Source organism: Crinia signifera, chromosome 2 (assembly GCF_055691185.1).
Source record: "Crinia signifera chromosome 2, ASM5569118v1, whole genome shotgun sequence".
Lineage (NCBI taxonomy): Eukaryota > Metazoa > Chordata > Amphibia > Anura > Myobatrachidae > Crinia > Crinia signifera.
Genome location: NC_139218.1, coordinates 69,167,115 through 69,194,631, shown reverse-complemented (window position 1 = coordinate 69,194,631; position 27,517 = coordinate 69,167,115). Strand labels below are relative to the sequence as shown.

Here is a 27,517-nt window from a genome sequence, read left to right as displayed (position 1 = left end):
ACTCGGGAGAGGTAAATATTGAAGAACATGGGTGCAAGCTGTGGGGTGCAGCCTCCAATGCACACCCTGCCCCCATTTTAGATCCACCACTGAGGAGGAGGGATGTGTGGTTTAGATCATATTTACCTGCAAATTTGTGAAGACTTATTTTGGAAGGTGTTTTGATATTGGCCACCTCCAGTACAGACTCCTTGTAAAAGGTGAGCCACTTCTGGGTGCAAGGCAGAACAGATATATAGACTGCAGAGAGTAAAGCATAGTGGTATATTCAATGCCTTTGGGCAAGCAGTGCATTGGAACAAGGTAATATTTGTTGTACCTTTTATAGTAGCGCAAAGGATCTTTCTTTTAAAATACTTATGCACTAAAATCCCTGGCAATATGATATGCTATTACACCTTGAGATCTCTTTGATGGCTCTTTTCTAGGTGTATAGAACTGCATACAGAGCCCTTGAGGTGTATCATGTGTTTAGTCACTGATAGAAGGGAATCGGTACATCTGTCAGAATGAACTTAGGTCTACAGTCATTAGGTCGACCCCACTAGGTCGACTGGCAGGAAGGTCGACCTGACTTAAGGTCGAATTTGCATAAAGGTCGACATGAGGAAGGTCGACTGGTCATAAGGTCGACATGGGTTTTTCACTGTTTTTTTATCCGAATGTCGACACAGTGGACATGGACACAGTTGGCAATGAGAATCGGACCCTCGCTTCGCTCGCAATGCTGCGCTCGGCACACTATTTTATTCTCCCACCACGCCCTAGTGGATGGTAGGGCATGAAATACCGCCTGTCGGCACATGTCGGCTCAAAAAACAGTGAAAAACCCATGTCGACCTTATGACCAGTCGACCTTCCTCATGTCGATCTTTATGCAAATTCGACCTTAAGTCAGGTCGACCTTCCTGCCAGTCGACCTAGTGGGGTCGACCTAATGACTGTAGACCTAAGTTCATTCTAATAGATGACCGCTTCCCGATAGAAGATAGGAGTCTGTTCTGGGACAGTTACAGTAACCATAGCTGCCTATTCTGTGCTAGTGACTTTTTAAAGTGAGAGTGATTTTAAGGACCTGACCTGTAAAAGAGATGATGGCCAGGCGCTATGCCGAAGATGTTTGACAATTGAGATGTGTCTCCCCAGGCTGCGGTGCACGCTACAGCATTCATCACAGATCAACACTCCGCGGTTTATGGACGCCCAGCCAGGATCTGTTTATGAGAACAAAGAAGATCATTAGCAAAAAATTACATAATAATAATAATAATAATAAAAATAATAATAATAAACAACAACAATAAAATGTGAGTCAGCAAAGGACAACATGTATATAGCAATTAAACCATTGATTTAACGGACAATTGATGCAAAAACAAGCAAACAAGGCCGATGTACTGTATTCTACCTCTACCACAAACGTTTGTCAAACACAAAATTTAAATCATTTGCATCATTGAATAAAATATAAATGATTATAGTGATCACCAATACCAAATGTTATAGAATGGCTTAACAAGGTATGAGGAGTATTAACTTCCACAGCTATGCTGCACCGTGTATTGTTGCGGCTTTAAAATGGACAATAATAATTGTATATGAATAAGGTGCAAATGTATAAACCCCCCCCCATAAAATAATGTAGAGCCTGAAGTGTGTGCATAATTGTATGGTTTGTGGCTATGTACTAACATCATAATGCAGATTTCACAGAAATACTAACTCAGGGTTGCCGACTTTTGTAATCTCCTCTCCGGGAGAAGCCCGGAGAGGAGACTTTCAGCAGGACTTCAGGGGGTGGGGCTTGAGCGTGATGTCATTAAGTCCACCTTCAGGATGGAAAATAACCAGTTTTGCCAATCTCTGTGGCTAAAATGACGCGATCATGACACTTTAGCATCGCCCCCTCCTCAGAGATCGGCAATTCGGGTTATTTAAACGCCGTGGTCAGGGGGCGGAGCGGGGGTCCCCCAGAATCCAGGAGGGTTGCCCACATTTCCGGGGGGGGGGGGGGGGGGGTGTCATTCCGGGAGGGTAGGCAACCCTGTGCTGACGACACCACTAGGTTGACATGCATGGAAGGTCAACAGTCAAAAGGTCCACATGGGGTTTTTTACCTTTTTTTGTCCCGAACTTCGACACTTAAATGTAGCACCGCGTCCAATTGCCATGCTTCGGGCACTATTTTATTCTCTCATCACGTCCTAGTGGATGGTAGGGCATAAAATACCGCCTGTCAGCTCAAAATAAAAGTAAAAAACCCCATGTCGACCCATGGCAGTTCCACAATTATCAATACATAGGTCTCTTCATCATAACTTTATTATTGTATTTGTACCATAGGTGAAAATGAACACATATCTCCTGCTTACACCTTTCACTCGCTGTATGGGGACCTACATTCATAAAGCTCTGAAAATACGAAAATTCAGAGCTTTACTGCAAGACCATTCGCCATCTTCAGATGGCTTTTGTTCCCACACTTCGATTTACCTATTGGAAGGAATTTTGGTTGTGAAGAGGGATCCCTACCACTGTCCAGCTTGCTCCGCTGGAGGTCACACACATGTGAACCCAAGTTCACTCATGCACAAAAGCACTACAGAGTCAGAAGAGTCAAGTTTTGCAAAAAAAGATTTAAGCAAAAAGACTTGCATGGAAAGCTGATTTTCGTACCGCCGGTCTCCTCACTGGAGCAATGAATTGCTCTAGCACTCACTGCCAGTAAAAAACATAAAATCATCAGGGGGCCATCCGACCATGATATTTAGCATAATGAATCGGCCTCTAAACGCTCTAATATTTAAAAATAAACAAACATTTGTGTTCTATTTTAAAGTGTTTTTTTTTGCAGTATATTACTATTATTTTTGTTTCTTGGGTTTTTTTCTTTAAATGAAAAGACCACACCAGGTTGTTTTCACTTTTAATCTAGCACCTTTGAATTCCACTGCAAAATCATTTAGAAATCAGTACTTTACAAAGTAGGGACCTATTACATTTCTCCCCTTCCTGGTCTAAAAATGATAAGATAACTAATTTTAATGTTTTGTTCGTTTCTGAAAATGTTACGGTACTTGTGTATTTTGGCGGCGCCCATCGCATCGCATACCATAACGCATACGATGGTATGCGACGCGATATCGTACGATAGTGCACGATGGCATACAATTTTGAAATTGTATGCCATTGTACATGGCATACGATGCCATACGATGCGATGAGATTAAACATTGTATAAGCACTCTAATGGGTGCTTATACAATGTAAAGCACCCAAATGGGTGCTTACAATGTTAAATGCACCCCCACCACTATAAACGTGAACCCGAAGCGTGGCGAGCGCAGCGAGCCCGCGAGGGGCGGCGGTACGCGTCCTACGACCTTTTCATACCTCCACTATCCACGTCGGCGTGGAGTTGAGAATAGAATAGTGTGGCGAGCACAGCGAGCCACCGAGCCCGAAGCGTGGCGAGCCCCGCGAGGGGACGCGGATACCTGTGAAGCCCGCGTTTACCTGTGAAGGTATCCGCGTGCGCTCGCCACGCTTCGGGCTCGGTGGCTCGCCACACTATTCTATTCTCAACTCCACGCCGACGTGGATAGTGGGGGTATGAAAAGGTCGTAGGACACGTACCGCCGCCCCTCGCGGGCTCGCTGCGCTCGCCACGCTTCGGGTTCACGTTTATAGTGGGGGGGTGGCGTGGGGGTGCATTTAACATTGTAAGCACCCATTAGGGTGCTCAAAAGCACCCTTTAGGGTGCTTATACGATTTTTAATCGTATAGGGGGGCAAAATCGCGTCGCATCATATGCCATCGGGTGCATGGCATGCGATGCGATCTGATCCGTTCATCGTACGACGGACATCGGGGGCGCCGCCAAAATACACAAGTACCAATTTTACAATATATTTGAATTACATTCATTGCTATTTCTTATTGTATATTTATTTTATTCATTAACAGATTTATTAACAGATACAGCACAGCAAGTTCTGTTGCGCTTTATAATTGGAAATAGGGATAACAATCTGGGTAGTTACAGACAGTCAAATTGTTAGGAGGGCCCTGCTCGCAAGCTTACAATCTAATCATATATAGACTAATTAAACAGTGCAGTCATTTGCCAGAAATGGGACAAAGCCACTGTACTCTCTGCAATGGATACAACTGTACCCAAAGAGTACATTTATAAATGAAACTCTCATAATGCTGGAAAACCCTTTGTAGTTCTCAAGATACTTTTCTGCTGTCATTGCTTCAGTGAGACGCATTCCTGCAGTGATGTCATACAAGTGGGCCTGTATAATGAATGCCGAAGGAGAGGCAGGTGGAGCCAATGAACAGGCAATGGGTGAGTCAGAGGCCCAAGGCAAACAAAATAATGTAGCTTGACAAAAGTGAACACACAAAAGTATGCAACAGCGAAGTCCAATTGGGATGAATATTGTGTAAAGGAGTGCAATACATTCCAATGCTTTACAACATCATTACTTCTCTACACCAGAAAATGCAAATCTGTATTCACCCCCTCACTGAAATGTAATATTACTAACGCAGAAGTGAGCAGATGAAAACCAGCAATACAGCAGCATAAGGAGAAATATTTACTATCGGGTGATTCAGAGTGATTGGCACCAGTAAAGCTTACATTTCTTTAGATACAATATTTGAATTACGTGTCACTGAACCTTTGGCTCCCAGACATATTTTCACAGGAGGCAGCTTAAAATAAAACTGTTATCAGTCAGAGAAAGACAATTATATGCAAACCCAATGTCTCTGTGGTAATAAAATGCACAATCACTTTGTATTTTCTCCTGGTATAAACACGAGGACTCCAGCAGCACATATACCCTTATACCCTTTTTCCACCAACCTACTGTAAATATCCCGGGTTTTTGCAAGTGAATGTACACAACCTGAAAGTTTTGTCATGGGAAATGGTGATAAGTTAAAAATCCCAGGTCTAGTGACCCAGGATTTTTACCCGGGACTCAAGAAAAAGGTTTTTGGCAGGTAATAAATAACCGCATAAAAAGCCGTGGAAATGGCTCTTATCCACGTTTTTTTGACTCGGGTACGGGAGGCTGGCCATTGTGCAGACGCATCCCGCCTGTTTCCTGCCCTTTTGCGGCTGACTGCCCTGCCAGTGCCCGCACGTTGCTTACCGCTCCCCGTCAGTGTCCACCCACCGCTAACCTTCTGCTGCTCACCTCATGCCCTGCTTTCCGTATTTAGTGGAAAAGGAGACAACCTGGGAAAAATCCATGGAAAACAGGGCAGCGGAAAGGAGACATAGGAAGGAGATCCACCAAAGCCCAGGTCATAAATCCTGTGTGTGACCAAGGATTTTGGTGGAAAAGCAAGAACGAGATGAGCTCTCCAGAGCAGAATAATTTGAAAGGCCACTTGCATTTTCTGCAGACCTTTTCAGCAAATTCATTATTAAGGAAATAAATTGCTGTATTCAGGGGTTACAGTGTATCCTTACAATGGTGGTAGAGATATCTTAGGTAGAACCAACACCCACTGCAATGCTTACAGAAACACGCTGTGCAGTGCCTGCATTATATTGAATACATGGATATAGTTTTGTGTGACTTCATGATGGCTTCTGTTAGATCTTCTTTGCCTAGTGGAAAACCTTTTAAACTGCTCATTAACCTGCGCATCCCAACTGGAGAAATCACACCCGGGACGGCTAGCTCCAGCCTGCGCAGCATGATAATCAAATTCACCCAATGACCATACAGAACCATAAAAGATTTATTCAATGAAGAATTCATGCACCTTCATCTTCCTTGTAAGCATAGTGGGGGAAATTTACTAAGATGTGTATTCTACTTCACATGTGCTGTTGCTATAGGCAACCAATCAGAGCCTGTCTACTATCTTCTAGAGGGTGCTAAACAAATAAGTAGATTTTGATTGGTTGCCCATGAAGTAGAATATACATCTTAGTAAATTTCACCCAGTGTCTCTAATGACCACTAAAGCAACGTACAGCAATGGCAAAAATATAAATTTTCACAAAGTTTTCTGCCTCAGTTTTTATAATGGTAATTTGCTTATACTCCATAATGCCATTAAGAGTGCAATTAATTGGAATTCATCTGATCAAAGTCCCTCTTTGCCATGATACTGAACCTAATCCCAAAACATAATAATTTCTACTGCCTTTTTGCCCTGCCACAAAAGGACCAGCTGTACATTATCATGTGCGTGATTCTCCAGTTAACACCGGTGAGTGTTGATGAGGACAAGGTTGGCTCTATCGGTCATGCTCACCGAGTTAGAATAAGCTAACTTATTAATAAGCTTTAAAAAAAAAAAAGGGGTGGTGCTTGAAAACATTGTTCTTCCTCTGTTAACCATGGTTACGTGCAAGGAAACATACAGTCTTCATTGCTTAGAACAAAAAGGGCTTCACAGGCAAGGATATTGCTGCTAGCGAGATTTCAACTAAATCACACATGTATCGGACTAAGAAATTCAATGAGAGAGGTTCAACAGTTGTGAAGAAGGTTTCAGGGCACCAAAGAATATCCAGCAATTGCCAGGACCTTCTCCTAAAGTTGATTCATCTGCAGGATCTGAGCAACACCTGTACAAGCTTGCTCAGGAATGGCAGCAGACAAGTACAAGTGCATTTGCATGCATAGTGAGGCAACAACTTTTGGAGGATGACCTGGTGTCAAGAGAGGCAGCAAATAAGTAATTTGTCTCCAGGAAAAACATCAGAAACAGAATGACAAATGTACAGCGATTGCATTGCTGAGCACCGGGGTGAAGTCATTATCTCTGATTAGTCCACTTTTAAGATTGTTTGGTGCATCTGGAAATATGCTCGTCCGAAGAAGGAAGGGTAAGCGATATCATCAGATCTGTTTATGCCAACAGTAAAGCATCCCGAGACCATTCATGTGTGGTGCTGCTTCTCAGCCAAAGGAGTAGGCTCACTCACAATTTTGCCCAAAAACACAACCATAAATAAAGAATTGTACCAAATCCTCCTTTAAGAGCATCTTCTCCAGCATGATGGAGCATCTTGCCATAAGACCAAAGTGAAAGCTAAGTGGCTAGGGAAAAAAAAACTGGCCAGGAAACGCCTCAGACTCCCATTGAGAACTTGTGATCAATCCTCAAGGAGGCGGGTGGACACACAAAAACCCACAAATTCTGACAAATGCCAAGCATTGATTAGGCGAAAGTGGGTTACATCAGTCAGTATGTGGCCCAGAAATTGATTGACAGAATGCCTGGAGGAATTGCAAATTTTCTCAAATTATTATTAGATAACCAACGCTGTATATGTGCTAAAATATGCAGTTTATGTAGGTTATTTTTTTTGTTTTTTTAAGACACTTATGCCAATTTTGAGATCAACTGTAAATCAGCTCCAAAATGCACAATCTGTCATGCCGCAAAGGAGGAGCAGAGAAAAAAAATCCCAGAACCTAGCCCACATCTTTTCATTTACAGAAGCGGAACATGGGCATAACTAAAAGCAAAGATACAATAGCACTCATAGAACATTAACAGAATGCTTTAGGATAGAAATGGACAAGAGTTCTCTGATGCTCACATACAAAAAAATTAAGTTCCGGAGACTTGTGGACACAGGATCTTGCTGACAACATAGCAGTGTATGTACCCAGTGCAACTCTTACATGATAAAGCAGTGTTCACTATAGGTAAACAAACTGCCTTCAGGTCAGGAAAATTTTGGAAAGTTCGGTACTTATGTATTATCTGGGCGCCCGATTTTTTCATTGCATGCCACTACTTAAGGCATGCAATGCAATTTTTCATTGTACAGACCCGATTTTTAATTGTATAGTCAACCATGGGTGATTTCATTCCCCCACTATCCAATTACACATGGAGTTGATCTTATATAGTGTGGCGAGCGCAGCGAGCCCCCGAGCCCGAAGCATGGCGAGCGCAGCGAGTCCCGCGAGGGGACACGGATTACTTTACATGTATTCTGTGTCCGCTCGCCACACTTCATGCTCGGTGGCTTGCTGCGCTCGCCACACTATATAAAATCAACTCCATGCGTACTTGGATAGTGGGGGTATGAAATCACCCATGGGTGACTATACAATTAAAAATTGGGTCTTTACAATGAAAATCGCATCGCATGAATTGTATGCCACTATATTGTATGCAATGCAATGCAATGACAAAATCGGGCGCCCACATATTACATAAGTACCGAAAGTACTCTTCAGCTGCTGCTCATATACTGTTGTTGCATGCATGCATATAATGGAGTCATTACTTGGTAACCCCAGGGTGACCTGCCCTTCCCTCCTACTTAATCAAGTCCCAGCAAGCGCCAGAAATCAGAACTCCTACTACAGGGAGATAGTGAAGTCTTTATAAAAGAACACACTATGCTGATCAGTCTTCACTGGAGTGGTCTCTGCTACAATGGCAACTACACAAGGCTTCTAAACACAATGCAGGCAGCCTGAAATCTATTCCAGTGGTAGGCAACCGGTAACCCCAAAAGTGGAACAACATGTCACAAAATGTCCTGCATACAAAAGCCAATCTAGATAGTACATTTAATACACTTCTATACATTTGCTTACGACAGTATGCAATGACCAAGATACATAACATTCATGGGCAATTCCATAAAAAAAAAAAAAAACTACAGCTTAATTATAAAATGGAACCAACTAATAGAGTCTGCAACAATCAGATTGTTACGTGTGCAGTTAGTTTATGTGTCTGCGGGTCACATAATTGACAGCATCACCTCAAGACATTTTAAAAGGTTTTTTTTTCCTAGCTATTTTATGTCAATTTTTTTAGCACACACATTTTAATAATCCCTGTGGCATGCCGCCACAAGCTGTGAAATCAATGTGAAAACCCTTCCGTCAGGAAGTGCCCTTTAATTGCGTACTAAAGAAAGTAATGTGTGCTGTGAGTTCCACAATCAATTAGGTTTAATGGCGGAATGGATTATGTTAGCTCTGTAAAAGCAAACCTATTTTAAAAAAAAATATTGCAGAATTTTACACACATTTGGATGGCTGTTTTTGAAGTTTAGAGATTACAGTAGGCCTCACAAATCTAAAATTGCATGAATTCTAATCTTTTTTATAGAATTTTTGTAATGTGGGATTGGCCACATGTGGCCAAAAACAGGTGGTTGTTGTTATTACACTTCAAATTTCTGGTAGTATACCTCCCCTCTCAAAGATAAAATGAAGAGTGATTAACAACCAACCAATCAGCTCCTGTCTGACATTTTTCAAACACAGTCTGTGACATGGCAGGTAGGAGCTGATTGGCTGGTTTATCACTCTCCATTTCATCACTTTTGAAGCTTAGTGTATCTGGCCCATACAGATCCCTGAAGTCACAAGAGGGCACAATTAGGTAGTGGGTCTTGACCACTGCTTAACGGTCTGTCAAGCATTTATCACTTGGAAGATTGGGAGGAGATCCCCACAATTTTTTAAGTCGCCCAATAAGATGGCAAGTGTGTATATCCTAACACACAAACATACTTAAATGTAGGGCAGTATGTATGTGTAAATGTTAACAATACAACTTCACAGCACTCAGAGTCATGGATTTGATTCCCATCAACTGTGAGGAGTTTATATATTTTCCCCATGTTTGTATGGGTTTTTGCTCCAGGTATCCCAAAAAATGTACAGGTATGTAAACTGGTTCACAACAAAAATGAATTAAAATGTATAGTGTGTGCATGTACATGTGTTTAGGGCAGATTAGACGGGTCAAGGGGTTCTTATATACCATTAAACTCTATGGGGTAGATTCAATATGCTATATACTAACTCCGACTCGTGGGTTTCTGCTCGCTCCCTTCCTGGGTTTTGAGCAGAAATCTGAGAGAACTAGGATGGCGATGCGGTTTTTAAGTCCTAGAGCAGCGCAAACAGAATCGGTGAGGGGCACTTAAGTCGGAAAATCATACTCTAACTTAGCAGCATGCTGTCTAGAATAGGTCCGGGAGTTGCTCCCGGCTCTGGGAGATTGCACACCATATTAAAATCGCCTCCCAAGTTTCTATGTTTATACCACCTAGACACAATGGAGGCTGAATGAATATTTGTGAGACTGTAGCTATGCTGTCCAATGACATCACTGAGGCACATTACCTACATGCAGTGAGCATCCTCTAACGGACTGTATTTCTAAGGGGCAAAAAATAACTAGGGAACGAATTCATCAACAATGCAATATTATTACCCAGGATCGCATTGCAGAATGCATTAACTTCAGGTGAATGATTCACCCAGCACAGCGATGTGTTGAGTGCAGTACCGGTAGCTTCAGGCAAGGCCACCATGCTGAAGCTACTGCTATCTGAAAATGGTAGTAGTTGTACATCCTGGATATTGGTAAAATGCTGCAGCCCCATCTTCATACATCTGGGGTGCCTTGGAGCACTTGCAGGGGTGCCTCAGGTTGGTGGTCCAGAATCAATTCAAGTTATTTATGGCCAATGCAATAGGCAAAATCAGTGCTACGGTCATTTGGTCTAGAGTATGTTGGTCGACAAACATTGGGTCACCACCAATAGGTCGACATGGGGATAGGTCGATATGGGTCTATATATTTGAAAACATCAGCTGCCATCTGTGATTTGGAAAGAATACACTTATCGTAATAGGAGATTTTTATATAAGGGAAACAAATTCAAGTGATTTTTCCATATCAGCATTCCTCAAAGGTAAAGACTTGCACTAAAATGAAAGGTGCATACTGTACACACTGGATGTTTTTACCCAGAATGTCTGGGCTGGAAATCGCTGGGCTGAAAATCTCTCAGGGCATACACACTGAACGATTTTTGCCCATCCAAGTGATTTTCCAGGGGGTGGACAGCTTTCTATAGCAGGACGGCTGGTATGATGCGAAAGCGCACATCAGTGTTCATCGCCAGGCCGTACACACTGGGCGTCTTTTCAGCTGAAAGCAGCTCAACAGGCAAAACTGAACTGCTTTCAGCTAAAAATTGCCAATGTGTATGGGCTTAAAGCTTGCATAGTCAAACTGCTTAAAATTCACTAATACTACTTTTACACCAGATATTCCGGGTCCCACCAGAGTTTTGGACACGTCTCCAACCTGGGAGTTGCTCCCTTTTACGCCAACATCATTTCCAAGTGCTGGGAAACCCACTAACCGGGACCCCCGTGATGCTGACCGACACTCTGGGAGCAAGCTCAGCCTCCGGGAAAGCTGCAGGGCTGGCCCCAGCCTCTGTACGCCCCTAGCTTCGTTCTGTGAAGTGAATGGATGCCGCATCCATTCACCGCCTCACAGCCTCCGCTGCTGTCTGCATAGCCCCCTGCCCAACCACCGGACACTACAGTCCGGAGGTATGAGCTCTCCTATTGGTTGAAATGGGTCCCTGGGTCGGATGACCCGGGTTACCCATTTATACGGCCCCTGACTCTGGGGATGCCCCGTGTCCGACCCAGCGCATTTGCCGGGTCAGAAACCTGGAGAAAGGGACCTTTTTTTTTTTTTACCCCAAGCCCCGGCCCAAATTGGATCGGCAATAACTCGGGTTGAGGCTCTGGTGTAAAAGGGGTACAGTTCAGCAACAATATCCTGCTATAAACACCAAAGCAAGTGGGTGAGAGCACACCATCTAATATCAGCCATACGTACAGGTCACTACTAGTCATGGACTGTACATTTCCTCTGCAGACATCTATAACAATGAGTGATGCCATTGAAAATCACAGGAAGTAAAGTTGTAGTGGGAAATAACCAGGGAAAGGAAAATCAAATCAGGAACTATCACTATCAGAGAACATATTTTCCAATTAATTATTATAAAACAGAGGCGGTTTGTTGTGAGAGGATCAAAGTGTCAGGCTCTTCAGCAGTCAGCCTTGTATTACACAGCATTGCCAGTACTAATACGTTCAAAGGGGTGCCAGACGGGGTCCCGACAGTCGGGATCCTGACAGTCATTAACCCGACGTCGGGATCCCGACTGTTAAAACACAGACGGCCGAGTTCCCGACGGCCGTCGGCTATTTTCCCTCGTGGGGGTCCACGACCCCCATAGAGGGAGAGTAGAATAGGTGGCGAACTTAGCTCGCCACCGTGCCCGCAGCGTGCTGAGTGCAGCGAGCCCGCAAGGGGCTTTGTTGCGCTGGTCACACTGTCTGACACCAGCCAGTCGGGATTCCGAAGTCGGGATAATGACTGTCAGGATCCCGACTGTCGGTGAAACATACCACACCCATTCAAAGATAGAGGCCACAATGTGATAAAGACTCCACAGCAGATAGCGACACCCCAGGCAGGAAAGGTTTTTAAAGGTGCAGGGTGCTACGACATATGAGGCTTACTAGTAAATGGGGCATTACTGGTAAATGGAGCATAGTATAGAAAACTAAATATGAACAATACAACTTGTCAAAGGGTATTAAGAGAAAGAAAAAAAGGATGATATCACAAATTCCATTTCTGGTCATTTTGGGGCAGTACGGATGATGTAATGGTTAGCATAACTGCCTCCCAGCGATAAAGTTCTATTCCCACCATGGCTCTAACTGTGCGGAATTTGTATATTCTCCCTGTACTTGCGTGAGTTTCCTCCGGGTACTCCGGTTTCCTCCCGCAATCCAAAAATATACTGGTAGGCTAATTGGCTCCCAACAAATTAACCCTAGAATGTCTGGGTGTGCGTGTGTGTACATGTGGTAGGGAATATAGATTGTAAGCTCCACTGGGGCAGAAAAAAGGGGGGAGGTGATCAGTGCGCTACTATCTGCAGCTGGTACTAGGACTTGTCAGGTCCTTAAAACGTATAGGAAAAAAGGGGTGTGTGTACCAGCGCGGGCTGAAAAGAATATAATGAGCAAAAATTTGCAGAACGGTATCCTTTACAATATAGAATTTATTAAAGATAAAATTTAAAAAGCTGTAATAGCATATGAAATTTTGCAAGTCATAAAAGGGGGTTACAATGTTGTATAAAAATGTAAACCTGTGAACATTCAATTCTCAGCACAATTTATAGTTAAGAGTATAGCATATAATTTGCATATTACCACACTGACATCTGAAGGTGTAGTCCCATAATAGCAGGTGACCAGGTGGCCAATGGCGATCCCAAAACAGAGTCCAGATGGAGAATTAGGTGTCTCTGATGGGAAAGATGGTAGAACCTGGAGGATATGATGATTTCCGTGTCTGCCTCGGATAATGAGTCCGGATGGGATGGTGCAATGCACAAGTAGATGTCCTGGTTGGTGTGGATAAACTCAGGTTGTAGCGATGTGCTGGAGGTAGAATGGTCCACTTGATAAAAAGGCTCAACGCGTTTCCCTGGGCCAAAACACCCAGCTTCTTCAGGAGCAGGATATAACTGAGTCCTTATGCTGGGCTGTATAAATACCCCAGTAGTGATTGCTGAAGTGATTACAGCTGTACATTTGTGAAAGTGAATATAGGATACCGTTCATAATAATAATAAGATAATGTCATACTAGAAGGCAGAACTGACTTATTTCTCAATACATGAATGTGAACATCTAAAATTATGTATAGAAAGCACTTTAAATTCATTTTTCTTATTTTATTATCACTGAATGTGCGTCATGTGACCTGTCATGTGACCTGTCATGTGACGTGTGTGTCATACCCGGAAGTCCCAGTGCAGGTTTACATGGTTTTTTTTTTTTTTTTCCTTCTTCCTCATTCAGTCACATGTGTATCAGTAACCAATCCTGGGTCAATCTCATAGAATATGTTCAGAATCACGTCAATAGTATTAGGAACATTGTCTCATCGTCATAGAGACCAGATGTTAATTTATAACAAGAGTAAAGTTTAATCTTCTATTGCGTTTCTTCAAAATAGGAGATAATGTGTTTTTTGCAAAAACGATATGATGAGTCTTATCCATCGTATTAGTCATAATGGACATTTAACAATGTGTCAAATTAGTTGTGGGATGGATGTCTCACAGTCATGGACCGCCACTGTCCCAGTCCAGTCGTGATTAGACGCAAAGGCTGGGGCAGTCTTGGAGGTCCCGACCGAAGAAACATTCACCCCAACAGAAAAGGGAGCAAGAGAATATATTTTAATAATTATTTATAACAATAATATTAATTAATGTACAATATGATGGTAATAGAGAGAATTTTAATGAAGGGAGGGTTGGGGGAAATAAGAACCAAATTCATTATACTGGTGTAGAGAGGCTATGAATGTTATATATAAACAAGGGGTTATACACGATGATGCAGATGTCATTGGATTATTGAATTCAACTCCATACTTTCATTCAACCCATCTGGGTGCATGGAGTTAAACTTCAGCATCCAGTACACTTCCCGTTTACAAAGTTTATTAAATCGGTCACCTCCTCTTTGTGTTCTTTCAATAAGTTCGAGGCCCACTATTGTTAAAGAGGAAGGATCATGGTTGTGGCTTTTTGAAAAGTGTCGAGAAACACTGTGTAAATTATTTTGATTGATAATATTGCGTCTGTGTTCCATAAATCGGACGTGGAGGGGCCTGATCGTACGTCCGATGTATGGGAGATTGCATCCACATTGAAGTAAGTAAATAATGTAATTGGAATTACAATTCATAAATGATTTTAGGTTATATTGTTCACCTGTAATGGGTAAGTTAATTGTATTGACCCTTCGCGGGATATGTTGGCACATCGTGCACCGACCCTTTCCGCATTTAAAGAAACCTTTCGGTTTATTTGTTAGCCAGCTGGTTCCATCTGTTCCTGTGGTGGTTTTTTGTAATGTATTAAGATGGCTAGGTGCCAATAATGACTTGAGTGACCTATTTTTCCTATAGACCACCCTAGGGTTTTTGGGGAGAATTTCGTTAAGGATTTTATCCTGTTGTAGTATCCTATAATTTTGGGATATTATTTTCTTAATTTTGGGGGCTTGGTTGTTAAATTTGCAGATGAAGGTTATGTTATCAATCTCTTTGGATTGTTGTATTTGGGGGGCTCTTTTGACGAGGAGTTCTTGTCTGTTCATTTTTTGGACTTCCTCTAAGGATGCCTCAATCAGTGTATTAGGATAACCCCTATCTCTGAACGATTGTTTAAGGTCATCAGCCTGTTGTTCAAATGTATGGTTACACGTGCAATTGCGTTTGAGACGCATAAATTGACTCTTTGGAATGTTCCTCTTCCAAGGTAAATAATGTGCGCTGGTGTAATGCAGGTACGAATTAGTGTTGACTGGTTTGATATAATTTTGGGATACTATATGGTCATTATTGGAATGGAGAGTCAGGTCCAGAAAATTAATGGTGTGGGTGTCAAAAGTGTGGGTAAAGGTTAAATTAAACTGATTATTATTGATTTGAGTGACAAATTGTGAAGCAGAGTGAAGGTCCCCATCCCAAACAATAAAAAGATCATCTATGTAACGGCCATAGAAGACCAGGCTGTCACCCCAGCCGCCGCCCCACACATGGGTGTCCTCGACCTCCCCCATGTATAGGTTGGCGTAGCTGGGCGCAAACCTGGTCCCCATGGCCGTCCCATTCACCTGAAGAAAGTATTGATCCGAGAAAATAAAATAATTATGGGTGAGTATGAATTTAATGGAATCAATTATAAACATCCTATGTTTGCAACTGAGGTCAACATCGGCCTGTGATAGTCTTTTTTCTATCACTTTGCACCCTAGGTCGTGCGGTATGTTGGTATATAGTGCACTGACATCTAGGGTCATGAAGGCATAGGTGGGTTTCCAGACAATATTTTGGATTTTGGTTAAAAGGTCTGTTGTGTCTCTGATGTATGACCTCAGTTGCATAACATATGGCTGTAGAAAGTGATCAACGTAAAAGGATAGATTGGAAGTAAGAGAATTAATACCAGAAATAATGGGGCGTCCAGGAGGTGCAGTGAGTGATTTGTGGATTTTGGGAAGGAAATAGAAAGTGGGGGTGGTGGGAAATTTGGAAAATAAAAAAGTGTATTCTTCTCTGGAAATGACTCCCTCTTGTAAAGCCATGGTTAGTAATGTTTTGAGGTCAGATTGGAAGGTGGTAGTGGGGTCATGCGAGATGATGTTGTAAAATTCTTTATCTTTTAGTTGCCTGTCGGCTTCGCTAATATAATCTGCTCTATTCATGACCACCACTCCACCTCCCTTATCTGCCTCTTTTATTATCAAATCTTTATTTTCGGTAAGTTTTTTTAGGGCTATTTTTTCCTGTTTAGATAAATTCGAAGGAGGAATAGTTTTTTGAGAGTTGGAACAAAGATTCTTAAAATCTTCTAAGGTTATCTTATAAAAGGATTCAATACTGCTGCTTTTGGCAGAAATAGGGAAAAATTCTGACTTATTTTTAAAAATATTTTGTGATGTTTGTAAATCAAAGATTTTTTTGTATGGTTGGGTATTATCTGTATTGTTAGATTCCCATAAGTCTTCTAATATTGTCAGCAATGCGTTGTCGGTAGAGTCAAGGATTATTGGCACTGAACTATCTTCAGTTTTGTCCAGATGTTTTTGGCAAAAAATCTCTTGCGGCATAAAGTACGAATATATCTATTGAGGTCCACATATAGATCGAAAATATTAGGACCCGATGTTGGAGAGAACTTTAGCCCCTTTGACAAAACCGACAATTCATTGCTGTTTAGTTGTTTATCTGATAAATTGTAAACATATTTTTTGTCATTGATTAAGGTTTTATTTTTATTATGATTTATCTGTAATTTCTTTTGTATGAGTTTCCCCCCTCGTCTTCCTCTGGGCTTGGTTCTCTTCTTCTTTTTGGGGTCCCTCTTTGTTGGTATGCTGGAATATTCCAGCGAGTGTTTTTGGGTCTTGCCCCTAAAAAATGGTGGTGATGGGGTTCATCACTTCTATTCGTAATTGGCTTTTCTTTATGTGTATTCTCTCTGTTTCCCTCTGATGGAGTAGATCCATTGGATGGATGATCTAGTGGTGAATATCTATTCGTTACTGGAATCTCATAATTGCTATCTCTACTTATATTCTTTTTATGTTGGTCTCTGTTGTTAGATTGGTTATAGTCCCTTCTCGGATATTTTTGTACATTGGGATTATTAGTTCTCCTATTTCTAGAGCGTGATCTGTTTTTGGAGTATGACCTATTTTTGGTTCTATATGATCGTACTTGATCATTTTCATAGTCATAAGAGTCTCTCTGAAACTTTTTTTGTTTTATCATTAGAGTTTCTTTTTCATATCTTATGACTCTTTCATTAATTGTTTTGTCCTTCTCATTGAAGCCTTCCTCATTTTTATGGATATCCATGGATTTTTTCAACAGTTCTATTTCTTTTTCTATAGCATAGACTTTGTCCATTCTGTATCTGACAATTAGTTTCATTAATGATATAGAGCAGGTGTCAAGCAACTGGTCCCATTCTTTCTGATAGGTAATATCTCCCTGAAATATGGAGGGTTTAAATAGCCTGAGTCCCCTCGGGATCATTTGCTTATCAATATACTGCTGTAGATTGTTACTATCTAGCCAGTTGCGAGTTTCCGCTTTAAGAAGGTCTTCTAGTTTATAGAAGTCCTTTTGCCACTTGGATTTGTCAGGTACAGAATTGACAATATTGACCTCAGAGAATTGTGACATATAGTTCTGCCTTCTAGTCTGACGGTCTGAAAAGTTAGTAAAACAGCTCATAGTTGCTGCACTGATCGTATATGACAGCAAGAGAAAAAAGGGGGGAGGTGATCAGTGCGCTACTATCTGCAGCTGGTACTAGGACTTGTCAGGTCCTTAAAACGTATAGGAAAAAAGGGGTGTGTGTACCAGCGCGGGCTGAAAAGAATATAATGAGCAAAAATTTGCAGAACGGTATCCTTTACAATATAGAATTTATTAAAGATAAAATTTAAAAAGCTGTAATAGCATATGAAATTTTGCAAGTCATAAAAGGGGGTTACAATGTTGTATAAAAATGTAAACCTGTGGACATTCAATTCTCAGCACAATTTATAGTTAAGAGTATAGCATATAATTTGCATATTACCACACTGACATCTGAAGGTGTAGTCCCATAATAGCAGGTGACCAGGTGGCCAATGGCGATCCCAAAACAGAGTCCAGATGGAGAATTAGGTGTCTCTGATGGGAAAGATGGTAGAACCTGGAGGATATGATGATTTCCGTGTCTGCCTCGGATAATGAGTCCGGATGGGATGGTGCAATGCACAAGTAGATGTCCTGGTTGGTGTGGATAAACTCAGGTTGTAGCGATGTGCTGGAGGTAGAATGGTCCACTTGATAAAAAGGCTCAACGCGTTTCCCTGGGCCAAAACACCCAGCTTCTTCAGGAGCAGGATATAACTAAGTCCTTATGCTGGGCTGTATAAATACCCCAGTAGTGATTGCTGAAGTGATTACAGCTGTACATTTGTGAAAGTGAATATAGGATACCGTTCATAATAATAATAAGATAATGTCATACTAGAAGGCAGAACTGACTTATTTCTCAATACATGAATGTGAACATCTAAAATTATGTATAGAAAGCACTTTAAATTCATTTTTCTTATTTTATTATCACTGAATGTGCGTCATGTGACCTGTCATGTGACCTGTCATGTGACGTGTGTGTCATACCCGGAAGTCCCAGTGCAGGTTTACATGTTTTTTTTTTTTTTTTTTTTTTTTTTTCCTTCTTCCTCATTCAGTCACATGTGTATCAGTAACCAATCCTGGGTCAATCTCATAGAATATGTTCAGAATCACGTCAATAGTATTAGGAACATTGTCTCATCGTCATAGAGACCAGATGTTAATTTATAACAAGAGTAAAGTTTAATCTTCTATTGCGTTTCTTCAAAATAGGAGATAATGTGTTTTTTGCAAAAACGATATGATGAGTCTTATCCATCGTATTAGTCATAATGGACATTTAACAATGTGTCAAATTAGTTGTGGGATGGATGTCTCACAGTCATGGACCGCCACTGTCCCAGTCCAGTCGTGATTAGACGCAAAGGCTGGGGCAGTCTTGGAGGTCCCGACCGAAGAAACATTCACCCCAACAGAAAAGGGAGCAAGAGAATATATTTTAATAATTATTTATAACAATAATATTAATTAATGTACAATATGATGGTAATAGAGAGAATTTTAATGAAGGGAGGGTTGGGGGAAATAAGAACCAAATTCATTATACTGGTGTAGAGAGGCTATGAATGTTATATATAAACAAGGGGTTATACACGATGATGCAGATGTCATTGGATTATTGAATTCAACTCCATACTTTCATTCAACCCATCTGGGTGCATGGAGTTAAACTTCAGCATCCAGTACACTTCCCGTTTACAAAGTTTATTAAATCGGTCACCTCCTCTTTGTGTTCTTTCAATAAGTTCGAGGCCCACTATTGTTAAAGAGGAAGGATCATGGTTGTGGCTTTTTGAAAAGTGTCGAGAAACACTGTGTAAATTATTTTGATTGATAATATTGCGTCTGTGTTCCATAAATCGAACGTGGAGGGACCTGATCGTACGTCCGATGTATGGGAGATTGCATCCACATTGAAGTAAGTAAATAATGTAATTGGAATTACAATTCATAAATGATTTTAGGTTATATTGTTCACCTGTAATGGGTAAGTTAATTGTATTGACCCTTCGCGGGATATGTTGGCACATCGTGCACCGACCCTTTCCGCATTTAAAGAAACCTTTCGGTTTATTTGTTAGCCAGCTGGTTCCATCTGTTCCTGTGGTGGTTTTTTGTAATGTATTAAGATGGCTAGGTGCCAATAATGACTTGAGTGACCTATTTTTGTGCTGAGAATTGAATGTCCACAGGTTTACATTTTTATACAACATTGTAACCCCCTTTTATGACTTGCAAAATTTCATATGCTATTACAGCTTTTTAAATTTTATCTTTAATAAATTCTATATTGTAAAGGATACCGTTCTGCAAATTTTTGCTCATTATATTCTTTTCAGCCCGCGCTGGTACACACACCCCTTTTTTCCTATACGTTTTAAGGACCTGACAAGTCCTAGTACCAGCTGCAGATAGTAGCGCACTGATCACCTCCCCCCTTTTTTCTCTTGCTGTCATATACGATCAGTGCAGCAACTATGAGCTGTTTTACTAACTTTTCAGACCGTCAGACTAGAAGGCAGAACTATATGTCACAATTCTCTGAGGTCAATATTGTCAATTCTGTACCTGACAAATCCGAGTGGCAAAAGGACTTCTATAAACTAGAAGACCTTCTTAAAGCGGAAACTCGCAACTGGCTAGATAGTAACAATCTACAGCAGTATATTGATAAGCAAATGATCCCGAGGGGACTCAGGCTATTTAAACCCTCCATATTTCAGGGAGATATTACCTATCAGAAAGAATGGGACCAGTTGCTTGACACCTGCTCTATATCATTAATGAAACTAATTGTCAGATACAGAATGGACAAAGTCTATGCTATAGAAAAAGAAATAGAACTGTTGAAAAAATCCATGGATATCCATAAAAATGAGGAAGGCTTCAATGAGAAGGACAAAACAATTAATGAAAGAGTCATAAGATATGAAAAAGAAACTCTAATGATAAAACAAAAAAAGTTTCAGAGAGACTCTTATGACTATGAAAATGATCAAGTACGATCATATAGAACCAAAAATAGGTCATACTCCAAAAACAGATCACGCTCTAGAAATAGGAGAACTAATAATCCCAATGTACAAAAATATCCGAGAAGGGACTATAACCAATCTAACAACAGAGACCAACATAAAAAGAATATAAGTAGAGATAGCAATTATGAGATTCCAGTAACGAATAGATATTCACCACTAGATCATCCATCCAATGGATCTACTCCATCAGAGGGAAACAGAGAGAATACACATAAAGAAAAGCCAATTACGAATAGAAGTGATGAACCCCATCACCACCATTTTTTAGGGGCAAGACCCAAAAACACTCGCTGGAATATTCCAGCATACCAACAAAGAGGGACCCCAAAAAGAAGAAGAGAACCAAGCCCAGAGGAAGACGAGGGGGGAAACTCATACAAAAGAAATTACAGATAAATCATAATAAAAATAAAACCTTAATCAATGACAAAAAATATGTTTACAATTTATCAGATAAACAACTAAACAGCAATGAATTGTCGGTTTTGTCAAAGGGGCTAAAGTTCTCTCCAACATCGGGTCCTAATATTTTCGATCTATATGTGGACCTCAATAGATATATTCGTACTTTATGCCGCAAGAGATTTTTTGCCAAAAAACATCTGGACAAAACTGAAGATAGTTCAGTGCCAATAATCCTTGACTCTACCGACAACGCATTGCTGACAATATTAGAAGACTTATGGGAATCTAACAATACAGATAATACCCAACCATACAAAAAAATCTTTGATTTACAAACATCACAAAATATTTTTAAAAATAAGTCAGAATTTTTCCCTATTTCTGCCAAAAGCAGCAGTATTGAATCCTTTTATAAGATAACCTTAGAAGATTCTAAGAATCTTTGTTCCAACTCTCAAAAAACTATTCCTCCTTCGAATTTATCTAAACAGGAAAAAATAGCCCTAAAAAAACTTACCGAAAATAAAGATTTGATAATAAAAGAGGCAGATAAGGGAGGTGGAGTGGTGGTCATGAATAGAGCAGATTATATTAGCGAAGCCGACAGGCAACTAAAAGATAAAGAATTTTACAACATCATCTCGCATGACCCCACTACCACCTTCCAATCTGACCTCAAAACATTACTAACCATGGCTTTACAAGAGGGAGTCATTTCCAGAGAAGAATACACTTTTTTATTTTCCAAATTTCCCACCACCCCCACTTTCGGGAGTCATTTCCAGAGAAGAATACACTTTTTTATTTTCCAAATTTCCCACCACCCCCACTTTCTATTTCCTTCCCAAAATCCACAAATCACTCACTGCACCTCCTGGACGCCCCATTATTTCTGGTATTAATTCTCTTACTTCCAATCTATCCTTTTACGTTGATCACTTTCTACAGCCATATGTTATGCAACTGAGGTCATACATCAGAGACACAACAGACCTTTTAACCAAAATCCAAAATATTGTCTGGAAACCCACCTATGCCTTCATGACCCTAGATGTCAGTGCACTATATACCAACATACCGCACGACCTAGGGTGCAAAGTGATAGAAAAAAGACTATCACAGGCCGATGTTGACCTCAGTTGCAAACATAGGATGTTTATAATTGATTCCATTAAATTCATACTCACCCATAATTATTTTATTTTCTCGGATCAATACTTTCTTCAGGTGAATGGGACGGCCATGGGGACCAGGTTTGCGCCCAGCTACGCCAACCTATACATGGGGGAGGTCGAGGACACCCATGTGTGGGGCGGCGGCTGGGGTGACAGCCTGGTCTTCTATGGCCGTTACATAGATGATCTTTTTATTGTTTGGGATGGGGACCTTCACTCTGCTTCACAATTTGTCACTCAAATCAATAATAATCAGTTTAATTTAACCTTTACCCACACTTTTGACACCCACACCATTAATTTTCTGGACCTGACTCTCCATTCCAATAATGACCATATAGTATCCCAAAATTATATCAAACCAGTCAACACTAATTCGTACCTGCATTACACCAGCGCACATTATTTACCTTGGAAGAGGAACATTCCAAAGAGTCAATTTATGCGTCTCAAACGCAATTGCACGTGTAACCATACATTTGAACAACAGGCTGATGACCTTAAACAATCGTTCAGAGATAGGGGTTATCCTAATACACTGATTGAGGCATCCTTAGAGGAAGTCCAAAAAATGAACAGACAAGAACTCCTCGTCAAAAGAGCCCCCCAAATACAACAATCCAAAGAGATTGATAACATAACCTTCATCTGCAAATTTAACAACCAAGCCCCCAAAATTAAGAAAATAATATCCCAAAATTATAGGATACTACAACAGGATAAAATCCTTAACGAAATTCTCCCCAAAAACCCTAGGGTGGTCTATAGGAAAAATAGGTCACTCAAGTCATTATTGGCACCTAGCCATCTTAATACATTACAAAAAACCACCACAGGAACAGATGGAACCAGCTGGCTAACAAATAAACCGAAAGGTTTCTTTAAATGCGGAAAGGGTCGGTGCACGATGTGCCAACATATCCCGCGAAGGGTCAATACAATTAACTTACCCATTACAGGTGAACAATATAACCTAAAATCATTTATGAATTGTGTGGAAGTCTAGGTACACACACGCCATTTTGTGATAGTATGGCCGCCATTTTGGTTCGCAGAGTTGCGCAAATAAAGTTTCCATACCCGAGTATGTGTGACAATGTGGACCAGAAGAGTAGACATACTATCACACGTAAATTCATAATAACACACTTACACGAAAGGAAATATAGTTAAAAGGTTTAGAACGCCACACATAGCTTAGTTAGCCCTGCACACATCTGTCTGTATCGTGTTTAGTATCGTTCCGCTCAGCTCATCACGCAAAGTATTCCGGTCATTGCGAATATTTCGCAATGTACACTGTCCGATAGTTATGGACATAATCCATAACTCCAGAGACAGTTTCTGTTGTAAGTAGTTAACAAAGGAAACTAGCTCAAACCGGTTCTTATCCTTGCTGACGCCGAAACCACCAAACAAAGGACTCTTAAAGTTCCCTCCCCTGCACCTGGTCAGACCAGGTACAGCGTCTAACCTCCAATCACAGTGGACCGGACATATGATCTCTGGCCAATGAGAATGGCCTTTTGACCTCCCCCTTCTGACCCTATAAGATATGCGACCCAGAGCAGCCAGGGTCTCTTCGGCACAACTACTTTCCCTGGACCTTCCTACCGGACTATCGCTCATTCCTGAACGATAGTGAGCTCTGACCGGACTGCTTTTCACATACTAGATGACCACGGTAAACGGTTGCATTTTCACGGTATTTATTCTTAAAGTATTGTTAGCTGATTGTGTCTTGTATTTGTATTCTTTCCCCTTAGCAGAGTTTGTTTAGTATTCATTGTTATTGTATTGTATCACTTGTTATACCTGTTTATTCTTATTTCTGTAACCCCCTTTTGTCCATTAGGGACTTTAATACAATCTTTTTACGGAGTTCTAACCTCCTTACTTCTATTCAGTGGTCGTGTCTAGTTATTCGCATAATAGCGATAAGGTACATTAAGGACTCTGTCCTTACATTACGGACTCTGTCCTTTAAGGTATATTCGCACAATTGGAGACAAAGTCCTGCGAAAGGATCTCTTATTAAGGTATCGGTTCTTGGTGTATAACATACAATAGACTGTACGCTGCGCTGCGCTACGTTTTGTTCGCACGCAGTTAGGTATAACGGGTAAGCAGGTTACGGACACATTACGTAACCTGCGCTTTCCACTTATTGTCTCCTTGGTCATATCATATCAACATTAACAATTGGGGTGCTCGCCCGGTCGTTTCACAGTCCAGAACTCAGTACCAGGCGTGCGACTCGACCTATACCAGCAAAAGGGTGGAAGTATTTATTTGTTTCCATTGCTGGATAGGCCGATTCCACGGCGGTGCGGGGTTCGGGAAGTGCTAGCGCTGAACCCGGAGTACAATAAGTGAAAGCCACATGTTTTAAAGCATATCATACCTAAGTGTTTAGTAAACTGTACTTCTGCCTGCCACAAGTAGTTTAACGGGGTATAGTGTCTTGGGCTGCTTGTTTATTATAGTATATGTACCACGTGCGATAAGGTTCGCACACGTGGAATCTGTGTTTATTATAGTACATAGAGGATCCCCTCTGTGCAAAACTATAATTGTTTATTGTTAGCTACCGCAAAAACAGGGACTCCGCCACGTGGCGACAAGTCCTGGGCCTTTTGCAGTAACGTAAAGCGTCTATTGTGTATTACGCAAGGTGCGCGCGCACGTGCCCACATCGGGAAAGTTTCGCATCTTTGTACGTGGTTTACGGATTAAGTACGGGATTTATTTCGCATCTTGATACGTAACTCTCGGACAGAGTTAAGGGATTTATTCCACATTTAGGCGCAATTACTGCGTATAGCGAAACCCGAGCGCAACCTTGCAAATACACTATAGAACACGTGGGTGGCCGATTCATCGGCGGCCTGTGAACAAGCGCACGTACACACGTGGCTGTTCATTGGTACTGCACACGCAGCACACATAGGAAGAAGTGAACAGTATTTAAATCACTAGCTTTATTTAAACAGTATAGTAATATACTGCGAATGAAGCGGTGATTTAAGAAAAGAAAATAAGGTTTTCTTTTTGTTCATTTTCTCATAAGCAAGCAACTCAAGCATTATTTTAATAGATTCCTATAGCTTATTATAAGGGATTTATACCTGCATAAGAATCTAGTGAAAAGCTACCGGCCTGGGAAAAATTTTCTGTACAGAAATATTTCAAAAATAAGCATAAGACCTAGGTGTAAATAGCGCCCAGTGTGAAAAAGAACTGAGGCGGACGGGTGTGGGACGGACACAACCCAAGCGCAGTGTAATAGGACAGGTCCAGTTAGGACAGGGTGTACGTGCCGACGTACACATAGGAACTGCCCCTTCAGTGGAATTAATTCCGCTAGGAGGGTACAAGAAGATATATCGGAACGCACTTGTTTCCGATTAGCTACTTTAGAAATCCGATTTTTGGGGGTATAGGAAAACAAGTTTGTTATACCCTGGAAAAATTGTGCCGCATCAAGCAAGTTGGCTAGAAGTTCGCTGCTAGTTGAGAGCTTGGTGATTGAGTATAATACCTCGTATCCTTCGCACCTGCTTGACTGTGGGATGTTCTAGGAAGCTGTAGAAGTGAGTGTTTGGGGAGCTCTCAGATAAGTAATAACCCACCGATATCTATTAAGCTGTGAACGTTTATTCCTGTAACTATGGGTAATAACGGGTCACGCTGTGATAACGTGCATGTTAGGGAGGAAGCAAGCCAGCCAAAAGGATCGGCTGCTTTTATTATGTGCAAGAAGCACGGTGAACTCGCAGTTGTTTACCAAAATAAATGGAGAAAAATGACACAAGGCAGCAAGTTAGAATTTCCCAGTGTTGGTAGCTTCGATCCAGAAATCTTATCGGCAGTAAAAGATGAAATATGCCTACTCTCCAGCCGTAAGGAGAGAGTGAAGCATATAGATATTCTTAAATTGTGGCAGAAGGAAGGACAGGAACAATGGGGAATCAAAGGTCTGGCAATACCGGACACAATCAGCCACAATAAAAATGCAACCGTTGCCGCAATAGAATCAGCTCCCCCACCCCCATATGTGTCGAAGGGGTTAATGACTTATAAGAAAGACATAAGTAATAATGTATCCATTGCTAACTTGTACCCTGTTTTTACCCTCTATAAGCAAGATACAGATCCACAAGGGAGATTCCTGACATCAGCCATCCCTTGCGAAGCTAGCGGAAAGGAGAGAGAGGCTGAGACAGCCCAAGCTGCTGTTGCCGTTCTGGTCGAGGAGATGGCTGATGCCAGGAACACGATTGGAGACACAGGTAAGTACACACAACACAGCACAGAGATAGTTGCTCCTGAGATGTTGTCCAATGGTGCAGGGGGGATACAGATCCGCCCTCTGCACACAGTGGAACCTCCTTGTGGACGGGGAGACGGGGATGAGGTAATGCCTGTAAAGGATAGTAACATGCACAATACATGGACACGATTGGAACGTCATTCAATCATCAAAAATTTCCCTGATCCCAGCAAAGATCTGGCAAAGTGTCAGAAATTTGTAAGGGAGCGAGGAAATTCAGATGAGCCCACCAATAAAGATTGGCGATACATGTTGAGAGCTTGCCTCCCTTCGCACATAAATGTCCAGAAGTTCATTCGAGACAGTGGTGTGGAGGGCGATAAGATTTTAACTGAACAGGGCAACCAGGAAAATATACGCCTAATAAATATACAATTGGGTGTATATTTCCCAGGGACAGTTGAAAATACCCTAGGGTTCACCATCACACAGAAAGATGGTGAAGTAGCTAGCGAATATTTCAACCGGGGTTTGATGGCGATATCAAAATACACTGGTGTCTCTAAACCTAAGGACGACCCCCACTTGAGGGAGCTGATTGTGTCTGTGCTGGTGGAAGGGCTTAACAAAAACCTGAGAGCCAGAGTCCAAACTTCCTTTCCAAATTGGCGTGGAATGACAGTAGACGCCCTACGGAAATCTGCTGTGGACCACGACCGCAACATTAAGAAGCACAGGGAACTGCAAACTGACAAACTAATGATGGTTAGCATCCAAGCCCTTACTAATGCCCCAAACAAAGCTGCCTACCAACGAAACACCAGGGACACAGGTAGAAAGCCAATTATCTGTTACAACTGCAATAGGGAAGGTCACTACTCAGCTCATTGTAGGTCAGGAAACCCCAGGAGTTATCAAGACACATAAGCGAGAATGGGAATCTCACAAAGGTGAGACACGGAGATACCCAGCCCCTAGACAATGG

The 27,517-nt window shown here is 41.4% G+C and overlaps 1 protein-coding gene across 7 annotated transcripts in view; it reads right to left on the bottom strand.

The window, feature by feature from the left end:
• Window positions 1–27,517, bottom strand: part of GIT1 (GIT ArfGAP 1) — a 138,339-nt gene that overhangs the window by 57,390 nt on the left and 53,432 nt on the right. For all 7 annotated transcript variants that reach the window (XM_083172319.1, XM_083172315.1, XM_083172322.1 and 4 more), the window contains exon 2: window positions 1,081–1,214. In XM_083172319.1, the coding sequence (XP_083028445.1) occupies window positions 1,081–1,214 (134 nt within the window). The remainder of the gene's footprint in view (window positions 1–1,080; window positions 1,215–27,517) is intronic.